The sequence below is a fragment of the Idiotropiscis lumnitzeri genome, chromosome 13 (assembly GCF_059441095.1).
Source record: "Idiotropiscis lumnitzeri isolate Australia: NSW breed Sydney's pygmy pipehorse chromosome 13, RoL_Ilum_1.0, whole genome shotgun sequence".
NCBI classification, from domain to species: Eukaryota; Metazoa; Chordata; class Actinopteri; order Syngnathiformes; family Syngnathidae; genus Idiotropiscis; species Idiotropiscis lumnitzeri.
In genome coordinates this window covers 13875489-13894370 of record NC_142403.1, presented here as the reverse complement: position 1 = coordinate 13894370, position 18882 = coordinate 13875489, and the positions used below count along the sequence as shown (strand labels likewise).

Below are 18882 nucleotides of genomic sequence, written 5' to 3'. Positions count from 1 at the left end.
TTGACTACATTTTTGTTTTTTTCTACACTTTTTGTGAAGATGTTTTGTTAAAATGATTTTTTTACCATTAAACAATTGCAGTTGCGGAAATTCAACCAAAAATTATATACTGCATAGGAAAATAAGCCATAAAAACAACTTAAAATCTAGGTGATGGTGCAGGTAGTTGTCATTATTTCTTAAGAAAACAAAAACAAACAAAAAAAAAGATTTAAAAAAAAAATGTTTTCATGGAAAAGCCAGTTTGAGTATTGCGATCATTTATTGACCACCACCTTAAACGCGCCATTTTGAACCAAAATCCGCTTTGCTCGACCTCTTAGCCTGTACGTTAACACCCAGCGCGGTTACGAAACAACACTGACATGACGAGAACCATCATTGCAGTCATCCTGGTGAACAACAGAACACGAGCAAACCAGGACGGACCAACACCAAAGGTCTGCAGAGAGACAAACAGCACAGGATAGCGTCGTACAGTTCACTGGGAGAAGACTGCGGTGTCGAAAGAGATCAGATGCAAGCAACAAACCCACAGTGGGGGACTTTTAGAGGGAGCAACACTTCAAACAAGTGAGAAAGGAGTGACGGGGGGAGGAGGTGGAATCCGACTGAGCCTCGATTTCGGGGTCCCAGTGCATGAGAAGAAACAAGGCGACACCAGGCACAAGCGAGGAGTGCCGCTTCCTGTTTGAGGGGCAGACTCAGGAAGAGGGGATCAAAGAAGGACAACACTGATTGGTTGAGATTTTTTTTTTTTTTTTAAAGGAAGGGACAAGGAGGCCTATGACAACCAGAAATGCACCATGCGTCTGTCTTCTCAAAAGACAAAGTGGAAGGACAGAAGAGGAGAGGATGAGACGAACAGTGTTAATTTGTCTTTTTTTCTTTTTTTTGTAATTTGGTCAAATGATGACTTGATTGGAGTCCCACTTTGTAATTGGTTTTAATGGACACATTGCCTTATTAAAGCTACTTCTCCTCGATGATGTTTACAATATATTGGCAGTGCCTCTGTCAACGATATAAAAAACTAAATAAAAAAAAAATATATATTTTTTTTTTTTAAATTTTGAATTAACACTGGAAGAAAAGAGAAGACGCCAGAGTGGCTGGTGAGACGGTGAGATGCAGGGTGGGTCAAAAAAACAAAACAAAAACCAACAAACAAGGGGGAGATCGCAGCCACACATAGCAAGAAGAAACCAAACCACCGCAGACGGACAGACAGACACACACGCAGGAGCGCTGTACTTACAATCATCTGTGGAGGGAGAGCGGTGGGAGCAGGATGTAATTGTAATCACAACAACCAGAAAGAAGGGTCAGTCAAGCTGCAAAGAGCCCCACATCAATCACAAAAAAAAAAAAAACTCCTGCAGGGGAACCAATCGACTCTTGTCGTAACGTTTGGATTGAGAACCAGCATATACAGTAAATGTGGAATATTACTTTGAAATCAATCTCTTTTTTTTTTTTTTTTACTGTGATATGAGGCTCTTCAAATGATAACCAAACACAAATAGAGCACACATATATAAAATAAAATAAAATAAAACAACAGGCTGCTTTCCAAAATGTATCCTGCTTTTTTTTTTTTTTTTTTTTTTGGGAGAAGAGGGCCACATCCTTTGAGAAAACACCGGCTGACATAGTGGAGAGCAGTCCCGAGCTGGTATGCAAATGAGACGATGCGCTACTTGTGTGCGGAATGGGCACTATCATGTGTGTGTGGGTTGATTGTTGTCCGTATCGTTTGTTTTTCAGTCAAAGAGCCGTCTTGAATCGCAGCACGCTCAAGGTGCCTTTGTTCTTCCTTTCCACACACTCCACCCCCATCTCCGAATGAAAGCGTTAGCGCGTTTATTTTTCTCGCCTTTAGGTTTTGCGGACGATTCGTTCCAGGCCTAGCCGCTATAATGTGAATTTATATTTACAGTAAAATGCCAAAATGCACCCACACGCATTTATAACTTAGTAAAAAACTAGTAATTTGAACCCCACGCCCTAAAAAAACTGAAAATGTCTGAAAAATTAATACATAGCTGATTGTAGTCTGTATTGCGACTCATTTAGCAAATTAGTGCTGTTGTTAAATCTGGCTTTTTTTTTTTTCATTTTAGGCAACTGGCTAAATTGGTAAAGTATCTCCTTTCTCAACAGCACTTTGAAACAGTAATTCACGACCGTCACATCTCGGCTGGATTATATTAAATGCACTTCATTTTGGAGTCAGACAATCCTCCATCAAGCTTCTCCAGTTGGTCCAAAATGCTGCTGCTCTCCTCTTGACTGGTACTCGTTAGAGGGAGAATATAGCTCGTATTTTGGCGTCCCTTCTCTGGATCCTTGAACATTTTCAAGTTCTTTTTAAGATTCCATTATTTGTTTTCAAATCTTTAAACGGTCACTTTGGAATGACCTTCCGCTAAATGTTAGCCAAGCCCCCTCACTTTCGATCATTAAAACTTGTCCTAAAACTCATTTTTATTCTTTGGCTTTTGACTCAACATTAGACTGACATACTTGGTTACTTTTTTATGCTTTTTATTGTCTTTGTTATCAATTTATTTTATTGATTGTTGTTGTATGATTTACTTTGGCTCTATGTATAGCACTTGGTATACAGCGGGAGACGGTTGTGAAGTTAACTACCTGGCACTTACGCCCCTTTTGTTTTATTTTTTTACACATCACACCAGATGCGAGAATGACGTTATTGATTCATGTAATTGGTGTGTCGATGTGTGGGTTCCGTTTAAAATAGGTTGGTGACTCCAGTGAATGCGTGTGTTTGTGTTTGTGCGTGTAAACTTCCTTACAAGGCAAACCAATCCCTCGGGATTTGCAAGATTTGCATAGGTCTAAAAAGCTCTTTTGATGTCCTTCTACATAGTGGCTCCTCGTGCATGGCTATATGACTAACGCATTCCCCAATTGATGCGCTCTCACCGTTTGATCGGTGAGCGGCGGCAGAACAATCGTCTTCTCCATGGTGTTCATCACCAGCTTCCACAGCTCCTTCAGCACGCGCTTCAACACTGTCTTCTCACAGATCTTGGCAAACAGAGTCAGGCTGACGAGATGGGGTGGGAGGGACAGAAAATGAGGATGAAAAATCGTCAAACGGGCAACGGGCAAAAGCGGTCAGATTTGAATTGAATTATAACTCAGTGACAAAACATGTCAGGTCCCACCGAGATTTTAACTCGGATCACTGGATTCAGAGTCCAGAGGGCTAACCCTTACACCATGGAACCCCGTCATGGATGCCGTTAGAGATATGCAGTTTCATAGGTTAATGCTCAATTCACTGCAAAAGCTGGACAAGGTCAGGTCCCACCGAGATTTGAACTCGGATTGCTGGATTCAGAGTCCAGAGTGCTCACCCTTACACCATGGAACCCCGTTCTGGACCATGTGAGATGGATACCGTTTAATAGGTTAATGATCAACTTTCTGCAAAAAAAATTAAATGACAGAAGAGGTCAGGTCCCACCGAGACTTGAACTCGGATCACTGGATTCAAAGCCCAGAGTGCTAACCCTTACACCATGGAACCCCTACATGAATGACATCAGAAACATACACTTTCATAGGTTAATGCTCAATTTCCGGCAACAGAGCAGAACAGGTCGCATAAGATTTGAATTGAATTAAAGCTCAGTGACAATCGAAGTCTGGTCCAACCGAGATTTCAACTCAGATCACGGAATTCAGAGTCCAGAGTGCTAACCCTTACACCATGAAATCTCACCTTGGACCACGAGAGATGGATACAGTTTGATAGGTTGTTGATCAACTTACTGCAGAAAAAAAGCTCAGTGACGAAAGAGGTGAGGTCCCACCGAGACTTGAACTCGGATTGCTGGATTCAGAGTCCAGAGTGCTAACCGTTACACCATGGAACCCCGTCGTGGTGGCCAAGAGAAGGTTACAGTTTCATAGGTTAATGCTCAACTTACTGCAAAAACAACTGACAAAAGCGGTCAGATTTGAATTGAATTACAACTCAGTGACAAAACAATTAAGTTCCCACCGAGATTTGAACTCGGATCGCTGGATTCAGAGTCCAGAGTGCTCACCCTTACACCATGGAACCCCGTCATGGACACCGTTAGAGATATGCAGTTTCATAGGTTAATGCTCAATTTACTGCACAAGCTGGACAAGGTCAGGTCCCATCAAGATTTGAATTGAATTACAACTCAGTGACAGTAGAAGTCAGGTCCCACCGAGATTTGAACTCGGATCGCTGGATTCAGAGTCCAGAGTGCTCACCCTTACACCATGGAACCCCGTTCTGGACCATGTGAGATGGATATCGTTTAATAGGTTAATGATCAACTTTCTGCAAAAAAAATTAAATGACAGAAGAGGTCAGGTCCCACCGAGACTTGAACTCGGATCACTGGATTCAAAGCCCAGAGTGCTAACCCTTACACCATGGAACCCCCACATGAATGACATCAGAAACATACACTTTCATAGGTTAGTGCTCAATTTACGGCACCTGTATGAGCAGAACAGGTCGCATAAGATTTGAATTGAATTAAAACTCAGTGACAATAGAAGTCTGGTCCAACCGAGATTTAAACTCAGATCACGGAATTCAGAGTCCAGAATGCTAACCCTTACACCATGGAACCTCACCTTGGACCACGAGAGATGGATACAGTTTGATAGGTTATTGATCAACTTACTGCAGAAAGAAAGTTCAGTGAGAAACAAGGTGAGGTACCACCGAGACTTGAACTCGGATCGCCGGATTCAGAGTCCAGAGTGCTAACCTTTACACCATGGAACCCCTTCATGGAGGCCAGGAGAAGGTTACAGTTTCATAGGTTAATACTCAACTTACTGCAAAAACAACTGACAAAAGCGGTCAGATTTGAATTGAATTACAACTCAGTGACAAAACAAGCAAGGTCCCACCGAGATTTGAACTCGGATCACTGGAGTCAGAGTCCAGAGTGCTAAACCTTACACCATAGAACCCCCTTCTGGACCATGTGAGATGGATACCGTTTAATAGGTTCATGATCAACTTTCTGCATAAAAAAAAAAAAAATGACAGAAGAGGTCAGGTCCCACCGAGACTTGAACTCGGATCGCTGGATTCAGAGTCCAGAGTGCTAACCCTTACACCATGAAATCTCACCTTGGACCACGAGAGATGGATACAGTTTGATAGGTTATTGATCAACTTACTGCAGAAAAAAAGCTCAGTGACCAAAGAGGTGAGGTCCCACCGAGACTTGAACTCGGATTGCTGGATTCAGAGTCCAGAGTGCTAACCGTTACACCATGGAACCCCGTCGTGGTGGCCAAGAGAAGGTTACAGTTTCATAGGTTAATGCTCAACTTACTGCAAAAACGACTGACAAAAGCGGTCAGATTTGAATTGAATTACAACTCAGTGACAAAACAATTAAGGTCCCACCGAGATTTGAACTCGGATCGCTGGATTCAGAGTCCAGAGTGCTCACCCTTACACCATGGAACCCCGTTCTGGACCATGTGAGATGGATACCGTTTAATAGGTTAATGATCAACTTTCTGCAAAAAAAAAAATTAAACGACTGAAGAGGTCAGGTCCCACCGAGACTTGAACTCGGATCGCTGGATTCAAAGCCCAGAGTGCTTACCCTTACACCATGGAACCCCATCGCGGAGGCCAGGAGAAGGTTACAGTTTCATAGGTTAATGCTCAACTTACTGGAAAAATAGGTGACAAAAGCGGTCAGATTTGAATTGAATTACAACTCAGTGACAAAACAAGTCAGGTCCCACCGAGATTTGAACTCGGATCGCTGGATTCAGAGTCCAGAGTGCTCACCCTTACACCATGGAACCCCGTTCTGGACCATGTGAGATGGATACCGTTTAATAGGTTAATGATCAACTTTCTGCAAAAAAAAAAAAAAAAAATAATTAAATGATAGAAGAGGTCAGGTCCCACTGAGACTTGAACTCAGATCGCTGGATTCAGAGTCCAGAGTGCTAACCGTTACACCATGGAACACAGTCGTGGTGGCCAAGAGAAGGTTACCGTTTCATAGGTTAATGCTCAACTTACTGCAAAAATAAGTGACAAAACGGTCAGATTTGAATTGAATTACAACTCAGTGACAAAACAAGTCAGGTCCCACCGAGATTTGAACTCGGATCACTGGATTCAAAGCCCAGAGTGCTAACCATTACACCATGGAACCCCGACATGAATCACATTAGAAACATACACTTTCATAGGTTAATGCCCAATTTACTGCAAAAGCTGGAAAAGGTCAGGTCCCATCAAGATTTGAATTGAATTGCAACTCAGTGACAGTAGAAGTCAGGTCCCACCGAGATTTGAACTCGGATCGCTGGATTCAGAGTCCAGAGTGCTCACCCTTACACCATGGAACCCCCTTCTGGACCATGTGAGATGGATACCGTTTAATAGGTTCATGATCAACTTTCTGCAAAAAAAAAAAAAATAATAATTAAATGATAGAAGAGGTCAGGTCCCACTGAGACTTGAACTCAGACCGCTGGAATCAGAGTCCAGAGTGCTAAACGTTACACCATGGAACACCGTCGTGGTGGCCAAGAGAAGGTTACCGTTTCATAGGTTAATGCTCAACTTACTGCAAAAACGACTGACAAAAGCAGTCAGATTTGAATTGAATTGCAACTCAGTGACAGTAGAAGTCAGGTCCCACCGAGATTTGAACTCGGATCGCTGGATTCAGAGTCCAGAGTGCTCACCCTTACACCATGGAACCCCGTTCTGGACCATGTGAGATGGATACCGTTTAATAGGTTAATGATCAACTTTCTGCAAAAAAAAAAAAAAAAAAAAATTAAATGATAGAAGAGGTCAGGTCCCACTGAGACTTGAACTCAGATCGCTGGATTCAAAGCCCAGAGTGCTAACCTTTACACCATGGAACACCGTCGCCGAGGTCAAGAGAAGGTTACAGTTTCATAGGTCAATGCTCAACTTACTGCAAAAACAGTCAGATTTGAATTGCAACTCAGTGACAGTAGAAGTCAGGTCCCACCGAGATTTGAACTCGGATCGCTGGATTCAAAGCCCAGAGTGCTAACCATTACACCATGGAACCCCTACATGAATCACATCAGAAACATACACTTTCATAGGTTAATGCTCAATTTACTTCAACTATGAGCAGAACAGTTCGCATAAGATTTGAATTGAATTAAAGCTCAGTGACAATCGAAGTCTGGTCCAACCGAGATTTCAACTCAGATCACGGAATTCAGAGTCCAGAGTGCTAACCCTTACACCATGAAATCTCACCTTGGACCACGAGAGATGGATACAGTTTGATAGGTTGTTGATCAACTTACTGCAGAAAAAAAGCTCAGTGACGAAAGAGGTGAGGTCCCACCGAGACTTGAACTCGGATTGCTGGATTCAGAGTCCAGAGTGCTAACCGTTACACCATGGAACCCCGTCGTGGTGGCCAAGAGAAGGTTACAGTTTCATAGGTTAATGCTCAACTTACTGCAAAAACAAGTGACAAAACGGTCAGATTTGAATTGAATTACAACTCAGTGACAAAACAAGTCAGGTCCTACCGAGATTTGAACTCGGATCGCTGGATTCAAAGCCCAGAGTGCTAACCTTTACACCATGGAACCCCGTCGCAGAGGCCAAGAGAAGGTTACAGTTTCATAGGTCAATGCTCAACTTACTGCAAAAACAATCAGATTTGAATTGCAACTCAGTGACAGTAGAAGTCAGGTCCCACCGAGATTTGAACTCGGATCGCTGGATTCAAAGCCCAGAGTGCTAACCATTACACCATGGAACCCCTACATGACTCACATCAGAAACATACACTTTCATAGGTTAATGCTCAATTTACGGCAACTATGAGCAGAACAGTTCGCGTAAGATTTGAATTGAATTAAAACTCAGTGACAATAGAAGTCTGGTCCAACCGAGAATTAAACTCAGATCACGGAATTCAGAGTCCAGAGTGCAAACACTTACACCATGAAACCTCACCTTGGACCATTAGAGATGGATACAGTTTGATAGGTTATTGATCAACTTACTGGAGAAAAAAGGTTCAGTGCCAAACGAGGTGACGTCCCACTGAGACTTGAACTCGGATCGCTGGATTCAGAGTCCAGAGTGCTAACCTTTCCACCATGGAACCCCATTTCAGAGGCCAGGAGAAGGATACAGTTTCATAGGTTAATGCTCAACTTACTGCAAACACAACTGGCAAAAGCGGTCAGATTTGAATTGAATTACAACTCAGCGACAATACATGTCAGGTCCCACCGAGATTTGAACTCCGATCACTGGATTCAGAGTCCAGAGTGCTAACCCTTACACCATGGAACCCCGTCATGAACGCCGTTAGAGATATGCAGTTTCATAGGTTAATGCTCAATTTACTGCACAAGCTGGACAAGGTCAGGTCCCATCAAGATTTGAATTGAATTGCCACTCAGTGACAGTAGAAGTCAGGTCCCACCGAGATTTGAACTCGGATCGCTGGATTCAGAGTCCAGAGTGCTCACCCTTACACCATGGAACCCCGTTCTGGACCATGTGAGATGGATACCGTTTAATAGGTTAATGATCAACTTTCTGCAAAAAAAAAAAATTAAATGATAGAAGAGGTCAGGTCCCACCGAGACTTGAACTCGGATCACTGGATTCAAAGCCCAGAGTGCTAACCCTTACACCATGGAACCCCTACATGAATGGCATCAGAAACATACACTTTCTTAGGTTAATGCTCAATTTCCGGCAACTGAGTAGAACAGGTCGCATAAGATTTGAATTGAATTAAAGCTCAGTGACAATCGAAGTCTGGTCCAACCGAGATTTCAACTCAGATCACGGAATTCAGAGTCCAGAGTGCTAACCCTTACACCATGAAATCTAACCTTGGACCACGAGAGATGGATACAGTTTGATAGGTTATTGATCAACTTACTGCAGAAAAAAAGCTCAGTGACGAAAGAGGTGAGGTCCCACCGAGATTTGAACTCGGATCGCTGGATTCAGAGTCCAGAGTGCTCACCCTTACACCATGGAACCCCGTTCTGGACCATGTGAGATGGAAACCGTTTAATAGGTTAATGATCAACTTTCTGCAAAAAAAAAAATTAAATGATAGAAGAGGTCAGGTCCCACTGAGACTTGAACTCAGATCGCTGGATTCAAAGCCCAGAGTGCTAACCCTTACACCATGGAAACCCTACATGAATGACATCAGAAACATACAGTTTCATAGGTTAATGCTCAATTTACGGCACCTGTATGAGCAGAACAGGTCGCATAAGATTTGAATTGAATTAAAACTCAGTGACAAGTCGGGTCCAACCGAGATTTAAACTCAGATCACGGAATTCAGAGTCCAGAGTGCTAACCCTTACACCATGAAATCTCACCTTGGACCACGAGAGATGGATACAGTTTGATAGGTTATTGATCAACTTACTGCAGAAAAAAAGTTCAGTGACGAAAGAGGTGAGGTCCCACTGAGACTTGAACTCGGATCGCTGGATTCAGAGTCCAGAGTGGTAACCTTTACACCACGGAACCCCGTCGTGGTGGCCAAGAGAAGGTTACAGTTTCATAGGTTAATGCTCAACTTACTGCAAAAACGACTGACAAAAGCGGTCAGATTTGAATTGAATTACAACTCAGTGACAAAACAAGTCAGGTCCCACCGAGATTTGAACTCGGATCGCTGGATTCAAAGCCCAGAGTGCTAACCGTTACACCATGGAACCCCGTTCTGGACCATGTGAGATGGATACCGTTTAATAGGTTAATGATCAACTTTCTGCAAAAAAAAAAAAAAAAAAAATTAAATGATAGAAGAGGTCAGGTCCCACTGAGACTTGAACTCAGATCGCTGGATTCAGGGTCCAGAGTGCTAACCGTTACACCATGGAACCCCGTCATGGTGGCCAAGAGAAGGTTACAGTTTCATAGGTTAATGCTCAACTTACTGCAAAAACGACTGACAAAAGCGGTCAGATTTGAATTGAATTACAACTCAGTGACAAAACAAGTCAGGTCCCACCGAGATTTGAACTCGGATCGCTGGATTCAAAGCCCAGAGTGCTAACCGTTACACCATGGAACCCCATCATGGTGGCCAAGAGAAGGTTACAGTTTCATAGGTTAATGCTCAACTTACTGCAAAAGGTGGAAAAGGTCAGGTCCCATCAAGATTTGAATTGCAACTCTGTGACAGTAGAAGTCAGGTCCCACCGAGATTTGAACTCGGATCGCTGGATTCAAAGCCCAGAGTGCTAACCATTACACCATGGAACCCCTACATGAATCACATCAGAAACATACACTTTCATAGGTTAATGCTCAATTTACGGCAACTGAGCAGAACAGTTCGCATAAGATTTGAATTGAATTAAAACTCAGTGACAATAGAAGTCTGGTCCAACCGAGAATTAAACTCAGATCACGGAATTCAGAGTCCAGAGTGCAAACACTTACAACATGAAACCTCACCTTGGACCACGAGAGATGGATACAGTTTGATAGGTTATTGATCAACTTACTGCAGAAAAAAGGTTCAGTGACAAACGAGGTGAGGTCCCACCGAGACTTGAACTCAGATCGCTGGATTCAGAGTCCAGAGTGCTAACCATTACACCATGGAACCCCGTCGTGGTGGCCAAGAGAAGGTTACAGTTTCATAGGTTAATGCTCAACTTACTGCAAAAATAAGTGACAAAAGGGTCAGATTTGAATTGAATTACAACTCAGTGACAGTAGAAGTCAGGTCCCACCGAGATTTGAACTCGGATCGCTGGATTCAGAGTCCAGAGTGCTCACCCTTACACCATGGAACCCCGTTCTGGACCACGTGAGATGGATACCGTTTAATAGGTTAATGATCAACTTTCTGCAAAAAAAAAAAAAAAAAAATTAAATGATAGAAGAGGTCAGGTCCCACTGAGACTTGAACTCAGATTGCTGGATTCAGAGTCCAGAGTGCTAACCGTTACACCATGGAACCCCGTCGTGGTGGCCAAGAGAAGGTTACAGTTTCATAGGTTAATGCTCAACTTACTGCAAAAATGCGTGACAAAACGGTCAGATTTGAAATGAATTACAACTCAGTGACAAAACAAGTCAGGTCCCACCGAGATTTGAACTCGGATCGCTGGATTCAAAGCCCAGAGTGCTCACCCTTACACCATGGAACCCCGTCGCAGAGGCCAAGAGAAGGTTACAGTTTCATAGGTCAATGCTCAACTTACTGCAAAAACAGTCAGATTTGAATTGCAACTCAGTGACAGTAGAAGTCAGGTCCCACCGAGATTTGAACTCAGAGCCGCTGGATTCAAAGCCCAGAGTGCTAACCATTACACCATGGAACCCCGTCGTGGTAGACAAGAGAAGGTTACAGTTTCATAGGTTAATGCTCAACTTACTGGAAAAATAAGTGACAAAAGCGGTCAGATTTTAATTGAATTACAACTCAGTGACAAAACAAGTCAGGTCCCACCGAGATTTGAAGTCGGATCGCTGGATTCAGAGTCGAGAGTGCTCACCCTTACACCATGGAACCCCGACATGAATCACATCGGAAACATACAGTTTCATGGGTTAATGCTCAATTTACGGCAACAGAGCAGAACAGGTCGCATAAGATTTGAATTGAATTAAAACTCAGTGACAATAAAAGTCTGGTCCAACCGAGATTTAAACTCAGATCACGGAATTCAGAGTCCAGAGTGCTAACACTTACACCATGGAACCTCACCTTGGACCACGAGAGATGGATACAGTTTGATAGGTTATTGATCAACTTACTGCAGAAAAAAAGCTCAGTGACGAAAGAGGTGAGGTCCCACCGAGATTTGAACTCGGATCGCTGGATTCAGAGTCCAGAGTGCTAACCCTTACACCATGGAACCCCTACATGAATGGCATCAGAAACATACACTTTCTTAGGTTAATGCTCAATTTCCGGCAACTGAGTAGAACAGGTCGCATAAGATTTGAATTGAATTAAAGCTCAGTGACAATCGAAGTCTGGTCCAACCGAGATTTCAACTCAGATCACGGAATTCAGAGTCCAGAGTGCTAACCCTTACACCATGAAATCTAACCTTGGACCACGAGAGATGGATACAGTTTGATAGGTTATTGATCAACTTACTGCAGAAAAAAAGCTCAGTGACGAAAGAGGTGAGGTCCCACCGAGATTTGAACTCGGATCGCTGGATTCAGAGTCCAGAGTGCTCACCCTTACACCATGGAACCCCGTTCTGGACCATGTGAGATGGAAACCGTTTAATAGGTTAATGATCAACTTTCTGCAAAAAAAATTAAATGATAGAAGAGGTCAGGTCCCACTGAGACTTGAACTCAGATCGCTGGATTCAAAGCCCAGAGTGCTAACCCTTACACCATGGAAACCCTACATGAATGACATCAGAAACATACAGTTTCATAGGTTAATGCTCAATTTACGGCACCTGTATGAGCAGAACAGGTCGCATAAGATTTGAATTGAATTAAAACTCAGTGACAAGTCGGGTCCAACCGAGATTTAAACTCAGATCACGGAATTCAGAGTCCAGAGTGCTAACCCTTACACCATGAAATCTCACCTTGGACCACGAGAGATGGATACAGTTTGATAGGTTATTGATCAACTTACTGCAGAAAAAAAGTTCAGTGACGAAAGAGGTGAGGTCCCACTGAGACTTGAACTCGGATCGCTGGATTCAGAGTCCAGAGTGGTAACCTTTACACCACGGAACCCCGTCGTGGTGGCCAAGAGAAGGTTACAGTTTCATAGGTTAATGCTCAACTTACTGCAAAAACGACTGACAAAAGCGGTCAGATTTGAATTGAATTACAACTCAGTGACAAAACAAGTCAGGTCCCACCGAGATTTGAACTCGGATCGCTGGATTCAAAGCCCAGAGTGCTAACCGTTACACCATGGAACCCCGTTCTGGACCATGTGAGATGGATACCGTTTAATAGGTTAATGATCAACTTTCTGCAAAAAAAAAAAAAAAAAAAAATTAAATGATAGAAGAGGTCAGGTCCCACTGAGACTTGAACTCAGATCGCTGGATTCAGGGTCCAGAGTGCTAACCGTTACACCATGGAACCCCGTCATGGTGGCCAAGAGAAGGTTACAGTTTCATAGGTTAATGCTCAACTTACTGCAAAAACGACTGACAAAAGCGGTCAGATTTGAATTGAATTACAACTCAGTGACAAAACAAGTCAGGTCCCACCGAGATTTGAACTCGGATCGCTGGATTCAAAGCCCAGAGTGCTAACCGTTACACCATGGAACCCCATCATGGTGGCCAAGAGAAGGTTACAGTTTCATAGGTTAATGCTCAACTTACTGCAAAAGGTGGAAAAGGTCAGGTCCCATCAAGATTTGAATTGCAACTCTGTGACAGTAGAAGTCAGGTCCCACCGAGATTTGAACTCGGATCGCTGGATTCAAAGCCCAGAGTGCTAACCATTACACCATGGAACCCCTACATGAATCACATCAGAAACATACACTTTCATAGGTTAATGCTCAATTTACGGCAACTGAGCAGAACAGTTCGCATAAGATTTGAATTGAATTAAAACTCAGTGACAATAGAAGTCTGGTCCAACCGAGAATTAAACTCAGATCACGGAATTCAGAGTCCAGAGTGCAAACACTTACAACATGAAACCTCACCTTGGACCACGAGAGATGGATACAGTTTGATAGGTTATTGATCAACTTACTGCAGAAAAAAGGTTCAGTGACAAACGAGGTGAGGTCCCACCGAGACTTGAACTCAGATCGCTGGATTCAGAGTCCAGAGTGCTAACCATTACACCATGGAACCCCGTCGTGGTGGCCAAGAGAAGGTTACAGTTTCATAGGTTAATGCTCAACTTACTGCAAAAATAAGTGACAAAAGGGTCAGATTTGAATTGAATTACAACTCAGTGACAGTAGAAGTCAGGTCCCACCGAGATTTGAACTCGGATCGCTGGATTCAGAGTCCAGAGTGCTCACCCTTACACCATGGAACCCCGTTCTGGACCACGTGAGATGGATACCGTTTAATAGGTTAATGATCAACTTTCTGCAAAAAAAAAAAAAAAAAAATTAAATGATAGAAGAGGTCAGGTCCCACTGAGACTTGAACTCAGATTGCTGGATTCAGAGTCCAGAGTGCTAACCGTTACACCATGGAACCCCGTCGTGGTGGCCAAGAGAAGGTTACAGTTTCATAGGTTAATGCTCAACTTACTGCAAAAATGCGTGACAAAACGGTCAGATTTGAAATGAATTACAACTCAGTGACAAAACAAGTCAGGTCCCACCGAGATTTGAACTCGGATCGCTGGATTCAAAGCCCAGAGTGCTCACCCTTACACCATGGAACCCCGTCGCAGAGGCCAAGAGAAGGTTACAGTTTCATAGGTCAATGCTCAACTTACTGCAAAAACAGTCAGATTTGAATTGCAACTCAGTGACAGTAGAAGTCAGGTCCCACCGAGATTTGAACTCAGAGCCGCTGGATTCAAAGCCCAGAGTGCTAACCATTACACCATGGAACCCCGTCGTGGTAGACAAGAGAAGGTTACAGTTTCATAGGTTAATGCTCAACTTACTGGAAAAATAAGTGACAAAAGCGGTCAGATTTTAATTGAATTACAACTCAGTGACAAAACAAGTCAGGTCCCACCGAGATTTGAAGTCGGATCGCTGGATTCAGAGTCGAGAGTGCTCACCCTTACACCATGGAACCCCGACATGAATCACATCGGAAACATACAGTTTCATGGGTTAATGCTCAATTTACGGCAACAGAGCAGAACAGGTCGCATAAGATTTGAATTGAATTAAAACTCAGTGACAATAAAAGTCTGGTCCAACCGAGATTTAAACTCAGATCACGGAATTCAGAGTCCAGAGTGCTAACACTTACACCATGGAACCTCACCTTGGACCACGAGAGATGGATACAGTTTGATAGGTTATTGATCAACTTACTGCAGAAAAGAAGCTCAGTGACGAAAGAGGTGAGGTCCCACCGAGACTTGAACTCGGATTGCTGGATTCAGAGTCCAGAGTGCTAACGGTTACACCATGGAACCCCGTCGTGGTGGCCAAGAGAAGGTTACAGTTTCATAGGTTAATGCTCAACTTACTGCAAAAACGACTGACAAAAGCGGTCAGATTTGAATTGAATTACAACTCAGTGACAAAACAATTAAGGTCCCACCGAGATTTGAACTCGGATCGCTGGATTCAGAGTCCAGAGTGCTCACCCTTACACCATGGAACCCCGTTCTGGACCATGTGAGATGGATACCGTTTAATAGGTTAATGATCAACTTTCTGCAAAAAAAAAAAAAAAAAAATTAAATGATAGAAGAGGTCAGGTCCCACTGAGACTTGAACTCAGATCGCTGGATTCAGAGTCCAGACTGCTAACCGTTACACCATGGAACCCCGTCATGGTGGCCAAGAGAAGGTTACAGTTTCATAGGTTAATGCTCAATTTACGGCACCTGTTTGAGCAGAACAGGTCGCATAAGATTTGAATTGAATTAAAACTCAGTGACAATAGAAGTCTGGTCCAACCGAGATTTAAACTCAGATCACGGAATTCAGAGTCCAGAGTGCTAACCCTTACACCATGGAACCTCATCTTGGACCATGAGAGATGGATACAGTTTGATAGGTTATTGATCAACTTACTGCAGAAAAAAAGTTCAGTGACAAACGAGGTGAGGTCCCACCGAGACTTGAACTCAGATCGCTGGATTCAGAGTCCAGAGTGCTAACCTTTACACCATGGAAACCCGTCGAGGAGGCCAAGAGAAGGATACAGTTTCATAGGTTAATGTTCAACTTACTGCAAAAACTGACAAAAGCGGTCAGATTTGAATTGAATTACAACTCAGTGACAAAACATGTCAGGTCCCACCGAGATATGAACTCAGATCGCAGGATTCAGACGCCAGAGTGCTAACCATTACCCCATGAGGTCAAAGGTTAATGCTCAACAGTTAATTGACTCACTTGCTATCCAAGAACTCCATGATGGGTTGCAGGACATTGTCAGCATCCTGGGCCACGCTGCTGGCGTTGCCGACATTTGACGTTCCTTTAACCTGCGCCAAGATGTCACCCATCTGCTTCACATTCTCTTCGATGTGAGGCTGGAAACTGTTTTGAAATGTGTTTCCAATGAAATGAAACGAGAGTGCGATGCAGACTGCGTGCAAGAATGTGAGAGTGTGAAGCAGTACCTGACGGAAAAGACTCTACTGAGGTCATCCATGACATTGTTGAGTTTAACCTGCAAGTCCTTCAAGATGTCGCTGGCCTCAATACAGAGCTGAAAACAGAAACAGCCTTGTTAGGTCACTTGCTACAAAGTCAGGTGAGGAAAATAAAGGAAGACTCACATCTTTTCCACCCATGGCTTCAAACATCTTCTCCAGTTGCACTCTCAACTGTTGGATGTTGTTGATAAGGATGCAGGGCTAAACCAGATCAGATTAATTACTTCATAAATATCAAAATAATGTTTTGTTTTGTTTTTTTAAGCATGAGTCCTGCGTGAAACACACAACTCCCAGGTGCGTATTTCTCCTCTTACCACTTTCTCCATAGTGACGTAGTTGGCAAACAACTTGGAGATGATGTCAGCATACGACAGAAGTACGTTGCTGATCGTCTGGAGAAGAAAAAGAGGGGAAAAAAAACCAACATCCACTCTTTTAATTTGCGTTTAGCGTGATAGATACTATAGTGGTGACCCTGGTGTACCTCATGGCTCAATCCTGGGGCCACAGAAGACTTTACAAATGATTTAATTAAAACATAAAATTTATTTTGAGAATTACTTAAGTATGGATGACTGACCTTTGCAAATCGTTTCATGTAGTGTCCAACGATCTGCGGATCCGGACACTCTAACTTCCTGATGATCTCAAAGCTCTGGTTGAGTTGGGAAAACACATCCACTACAGAACAAGAGAACAGGGCATGCTCTGAGGTGACCTGGAACTGTAGGACAAAAAAGACAGATACAAAGAATATGAATGAAAAGGTCAAGGGCAAGATTTGCCGAGTCAAATAAATATCTGTCATCTGTAGACCCATGGGAAAAAAAAACCTGAAAGACGTGAAATCTGCGTGTTTGCTTTGAAGCTGAGATTTTGGGGTCATTTTGGCCATTTTCAGGGGCCCTTCTAATGAAGGAGATTTGGTTCAATTGCTCCTAGATTTGAGCCATATACACAAGACGGATGAGTCATGCTAAATTATGAAAAGTTTGAGCTTTTGTCATTACATTTGTGATGACCTCGGCAGTCATTTTTAATGACTTGATAGAAAATAGAGATTCATACCGCCCACCCCCCATACAGGGAAATATGTAGAAATGGAAGTACCAAATTTGTAATTCAGGTCATGGGTTGACAAAGTTTTTAAAATCCAGTTCCATACGAGGAAATGCTACCATCTGTATACGTGATAGCACAACTGGCTGTTGTTTCACGTCTATTTTTACACGTCGAACAGAGTGCTCTGGTGTCCCTCCAGGGAGTCGCGGTAATGAGGCAAGGACAGTTTTCCTTCTGCCAAATCTCTGAAATAAGGTCTTTATTCCAGGGTTCTCATAATAAGAGCCCTCTTTGAAAAACTCTCACAACAACTATTTGAAGCGCACAAGCACATTGCTGTGTCCGTGTTATTAATGCCAAGGAGTCTTTGAAAACGCAGATGGGAAAAGAGCACCCGGGAGGAGGCGTTGCAAAGGCGGAGGAAAGTGACAGTTTTGAGCAAGCACAAAAGAAGAGATTACAATCCTTTCGGCTGAATAACAACAGCTCAGCAATTTTGGTGGACTTTAAAAAAAAAATTACCCCATCTTTCTTGTCTCTCTCCAAAGCGCCATGCAGGAAGTCCCGAGAAACTTCCTCGTTTTCATCCAGCCATTGGATGACAAATGGCTCGAACCACCTATAGGGAGCGATAGATTTGAATATATCAAGCAAAAATTGTTGTTTCATTGCAGCACACTGCGGGCTACAACTCACGCAGGATACTCGGGCACTCTGCTCTTAAAGAAAGGCAGGTCTTTGCAGTACTCGTTGTAAAGCCACTTGACCTTGAAGTGCAGGTTCATGTAATCGGCACTCTTGCACAAGCGGTTTTTCTCGTGTTCTGGGAGAAGAAAAACAGCAAGCTAGGAATTAAGACTTCAGTTTCTGCCTACCGGCTGTCTGCTTGCAAGTAAGCCTGATAAATGTACTCTGCATGATGGGAGCTCAAATTGAATGATATGAACACTGAAATTGTGTTTTGTTTTGTTGGCGTTTTACTACTGGTTAACTCGTTGACTGCCATTGACGGCTGAAGACGTCAAAGATTCATTCTTGTTTACTCGGCTGGCAGCGAATGAGTTAATCTAGCCCACTAAACTCGTTTTTCATAACACAATGATCTTGCTGCCTCATTTCGACCACTAACCACCATGTTCCCAAGATGTGAAAAAGCTATCTTAACTTAGCAGAAAGACAAACCAAAAAGTTAACTTCAATCCACTGTGATCCTCTGTCAAACTTAAAGCATCCTACAGGTATAAAAAGTAGTATAAAACTGAAATGAAATACAACAATGCCGGCGCATTGTTTTTTTGTTTTTCATAATTTGGCTTATACTTATGCAATTTGTAAATGTTTGAGCTCAGACTGGCACAAAAAAAATCTCCCCTCCTCAAATATGTTGATTTTATTTTGGCGGTTGATGAATACTTTTAGCGCCAGAAGGTGGAAGTAATGCACCAAATGTATTTTCCCAATTGCCAAAGAAGAAAAAGAAATGG

At 43.0% G+C, this 18882-nt stretch overlaps 1 protein-coding gene and 46 non-coding genes across 47 annotated transcripts in view; all 47 read right to left on the bottom strand.

The window, feature by feature from the left end:
- unc13a (unc-13 homolog A (C. elegans)) overlaps window positions 1-18882 on the bottom strand; it is a 55697-nt gene that overhangs the window by 13995 nt on the left and 22820 nt on the right. Inside the window, exons 29-37 of the mRNA XM_088312553.1 lie at window positions 18095-18221; window positions 17921-18017; window positions 16917-17060; window positions 16651-16728; window positions 16457-16534; window positions 16298-16386; window positions 16068-16214; window positions 2953-3076; window positions 1259-1264 (exon numbers count right to left, since the gene is read on the bottom strand). Of these exons, the coding sequence (XP_088168679.1) occupies window positions 1259-1264; window positions 2953-3076; window positions 16068-16214; window positions 16298-16386; window positions 16457-16534; window positions 16651-16728; window positions 16917-17060; window positions 17921-18017; window positions 18095-18221 (890 nt within the window). The remainder of the gene's footprint in view (window positions 1-1258; window positions 1265-2952; window positions 3077-16067; window positions 16215-16297; window positions 16387-16456; window positions 16535-16650; window positions 16729-16916; window positions 17061-17920; window positions 18018-18094; window positions 18222-18882) is intronic.
- Window positions 3335-3406, bottom strand: trnaq-cug (transfer RNA glutamine (anticodon CUG)). The gene has a single exon. It is a non-coding gene; the product is annotated as a tRNA-Gln (tRNA).
- Window positions 3491-3562, bottom strand: trnaq-uug (transfer RNA glutamine (anticodon UUG)). The gene has a single exon. It is a non-coding gene; the product is annotated as a tRNA-Gln (tRNA).
- trnaq-cug (transfer RNA glutamine (anticodon CUG)) lies at window positions 3840-3911 on the bottom strand. The gene has a single exon. It is a non-coding gene; the product is annotated as a tRNA-Gln (tRNA).
- trnaq-cug (transfer RNA glutamine (anticodon CUG)) lies at window positions 4031-4102 on the bottom strand. The gene has a single exon. It is a non-coding gene; the product is annotated as a tRNA-Gln (tRNA).
- Window positions 4227-4298, bottom strand: trnaq-cug (transfer RNA glutamine (anticodon CUG)). Its single transcript has one exon. It is a non-coding gene; the product is annotated as a tRNA-Gln (tRNA).
- Window positions 4383-4454, bottom strand: trnaq-uug (transfer RNA glutamine (anticodon UUG)). Its single transcript has one exon. It is a non-coding gene; the product is annotated as a tRNA-Gln (tRNA).
- On the bottom strand, window positions 4927-4998 carry trnaq-cug (transfer RNA glutamine (anticodon CUG)). The gene has a single exon. It is a non-coding gene; the product is annotated as a tRNA-Gln (tRNA).
- Window positions 5244-5315, bottom strand: trnaq-cug (transfer RNA glutamine (anticodon CUG)). The gene has a single exon. It is a non-coding gene; the product is annotated as a tRNA-Gln (tRNA).
- trnaq-cug (transfer RNA glutamine (anticodon CUG)) lies at window positions 5435-5506 on the bottom strand. Its single transcript has one exon. It is a non-coding gene; the product is annotated as a tRNA-Gln (tRNA).
- trnaq-uug (transfer RNA glutamine (anticodon UUG)) lies at window positions 5594-5665 on the bottom strand. The gene has a single exon. It is a non-coding gene; the product is annotated as a tRNA-Gln (tRNA).
- Window positions 5785-5856, bottom strand: trnaq-cug (transfer RNA glutamine (anticodon CUG)). Its single transcript has one exon. It is a non-coding gene; the product is annotated as a tRNA-Gln (tRNA).
- On the bottom strand, window positions 5954-6025 carry trnaq-cug (transfer RNA glutamine (anticodon CUG)). The gene has a single exon. It is a non-coding gene; the product is annotated as a tRNA-Gln (tRNA).
- On the bottom strand, window positions 6144-6215 carry trnaq-uug (transfer RNA glutamine (anticodon UUG)). Its single transcript has one exon. It is a non-coding gene; the product is annotated as a tRNA-Gln (tRNA).
- trnaq-cug (transfer RNA glutamine (anticodon CUG)) lies at window positions 6340-6411 on the bottom strand. The gene has a single exon. It is a non-coding gene; the product is annotated as a tRNA-Gln (tRNA).
- On the bottom strand, window positions 6699-6770 carry trnaq-cug (transfer RNA glutamine (anticodon CUG)). Its single transcript has one exon. It is a non-coding gene; the product is annotated as a tRNA-Gln (tRNA).
- trnaq-uug (transfer RNA glutamine (anticodon UUG)) lies at window positions 7041-7112 on the bottom strand. The gene has a single exon. It is a non-coding gene; the product is annotated as a tRNA-Gln (tRNA).
- On the bottom strand, window positions 7392-7463 carry trnaq-cug (transfer RNA glutamine (anticodon CUG)). Its single transcript has one exon. It is a non-coding gene; the product is annotated as a tRNA-Gln (tRNA).
- On the bottom strand, window positions 7755-7826 carry trnaq-uug (transfer RNA glutamine (anticodon UUG)). The gene has a single exon. It is a non-coding gene; the product is annotated as a tRNA-Gln (tRNA).
- On the bottom strand, window positions 8297-8368 carry trnaq-cug (transfer RNA glutamine (anticodon CUG)). Its single transcript has one exon. It is a non-coding gene; the product is annotated as a tRNA-Gln (tRNA).
- On the bottom strand, window positions 8493-8564 carry trnaq-cug (transfer RNA glutamine (anticodon CUG)). The gene has a single exon. It is a non-coding gene; the product is annotated as a tRNA-Gln (tRNA).
- Window positions 8653-8724, bottom strand: trnaq-uug (transfer RNA glutamine (anticodon UUG)). The gene has a single exon. It is a non-coding gene; the product is annotated as a tRNA-Gln (tRNA).
- Window positions 9002-9073, bottom strand: trnaq-cug (transfer RNA glutamine (anticodon CUG)). The gene has a single exon. It is a non-coding gene; the product is annotated as a tRNA-Gln (tRNA).
- On the bottom strand, window positions 9700-9771 carry trnaq-uug (transfer RNA glutamine (anticodon UUG)). The gene has a single exon. It is a non-coding gene; the product is annotated as a tRNA-Gln (tRNA).
- trnaq-cug (transfer RNA glutamine (anticodon CUG)) lies at window positions 9868-9939 on the bottom strand. Its single transcript has one exon. It is a non-coding gene; the product is annotated as a tRNA-Gln (tRNA).
- Window positions 10059-10130, bottom strand: trnaq-uug (transfer RNA glutamine (anticodon UUG)). Its single transcript has one exon. It is a non-coding gene; the product is annotated as a tRNA-Gln (tRNA).
- trnaq-uug (transfer RNA glutamine (anticodon UUG)) lies at window positions 10250-10321 on the bottom strand. Its single transcript has one exon. It is a non-coding gene; the product is annotated as a tRNA-Gln (tRNA).
- On the bottom strand, window positions 10599-10670 carry trnaq-cug (transfer RNA glutamine (anticodon CUG)). Its single transcript has one exon. It is a non-coding gene; the product is annotated as a tRNA-Gln (tRNA).
- Window positions 10789-10860, bottom strand: trnaq-cug (transfer RNA glutamine (anticodon CUG)). The gene has a single exon. It is a non-coding gene; the product is annotated as a tRNA-Gln (tRNA).
- trnaq-cug (transfer RNA glutamine (anticodon CUG)) lies at window positions 10956-11027 on the bottom strand. The gene has a single exon. It is a non-coding gene; the product is annotated as a tRNA-Gln (tRNA).
- trnaq-uug (transfer RNA glutamine (anticodon UUG)) lies at window positions 11146-11217 on the bottom strand. The gene has a single exon. It is a non-coding gene; the product is annotated as a tRNA-Gln (tRNA).
- On the bottom strand, window positions 11319-11391 carry trnaq-uug (transfer RNA glutamine (anticodon UUG)). Its single transcript has one exon. It is a non-coding gene; the product is annotated as a tRNA-Gln (tRNA).
- On the bottom strand, window positions 11860-11931 carry trnaq-cug (transfer RNA glutamine (anticodon CUG)). The gene has a single exon. It is a non-coding gene; the product is annotated as a tRNA-Gln (tRNA).
- Window positions 12209-12280, bottom strand: trnaq-cug (transfer RNA glutamine (anticodon CUG)). Its single transcript has one exon. It is a non-coding gene; the product is annotated as a tRNA-Gln (tRNA).
- trnaq-uug (transfer RNA glutamine (anticodon UUG)) lies at window positions 12904-12975 on the bottom strand. Its single transcript has one exon. It is a non-coding gene; the product is annotated as a tRNA-Gln (tRNA).
- trnaq-cug (transfer RNA glutamine (anticodon CUG)) lies at window positions 13073-13144 on the bottom strand. Its single transcript has one exon. It is a non-coding gene; the product is annotated as a tRNA-Gln (tRNA).
- trnaq-uug (transfer RNA glutamine (anticodon UUG)) lies at window positions 13264-13335 on the bottom strand. The gene has a single exon. It is a non-coding gene; the product is annotated as a tRNA-Gln (tRNA).
- Window positions 13455-13526, bottom strand: trnaq-uug (transfer RNA glutamine (anticodon UUG)). The gene has a single exon. It is a non-coding gene; the product is annotated as a tRNA-Gln (tRNA).
- Window positions 13804-13875, bottom strand: trnaq-cug (transfer RNA glutamine (anticodon CUG)). Its single transcript has one exon. It is a non-coding gene; the product is annotated as a tRNA-Gln (tRNA).
- Window positions 13994-14065, bottom strand: trnaq-cug (transfer RNA glutamine (anticodon CUG)). Its single transcript has one exon. It is a non-coding gene; the product is annotated as a tRNA-Gln (tRNA).
- On the bottom strand, window positions 14161-14232 carry trnaq-cug (transfer RNA glutamine (anticodon CUG)). The gene has a single exon. It is a non-coding gene; the product is annotated as a tRNA-Gln (tRNA).
- Window positions 14351-14422, bottom strand: trnaq-uug (transfer RNA glutamine (anticodon UUG)). The gene has a single exon. It is a non-coding gene; the product is annotated as a tRNA-Gln (tRNA).
- trnaq-uug (transfer RNA glutamine (anticodon UUG)) lies at window positions 14524-14596 on the bottom strand. The gene has a single exon. It is a non-coding gene; the product is annotated as a tRNA-Gln (tRNA).
- Window positions 15065-15136, bottom strand: trnaq-cug (transfer RNA glutamine (anticodon CUG)). Its single transcript has one exon. It is a non-coding gene; the product is annotated as a tRNA-Gln (tRNA).
- On the bottom strand, window positions 15256-15327 carry trnaq-cug (transfer RNA glutamine (anticodon CUG)). The gene has a single exon. It is a non-coding gene; the product is annotated as a tRNA-Gln (tRNA).
- On the bottom strand, window positions 15423-15494 carry trnaq-cug (transfer RNA glutamine (anticodon CUG)). The gene has a single exon. It is a non-coding gene; the product is annotated as a tRNA-Gln (tRNA).
- On the bottom strand, window positions 15776-15848 carry trnaq-cug (transfer RNA glutamine (anticodon CUG)). Its single transcript has one exon. It is a non-coding gene; the product is annotated as a tRNA-Gln (tRNA).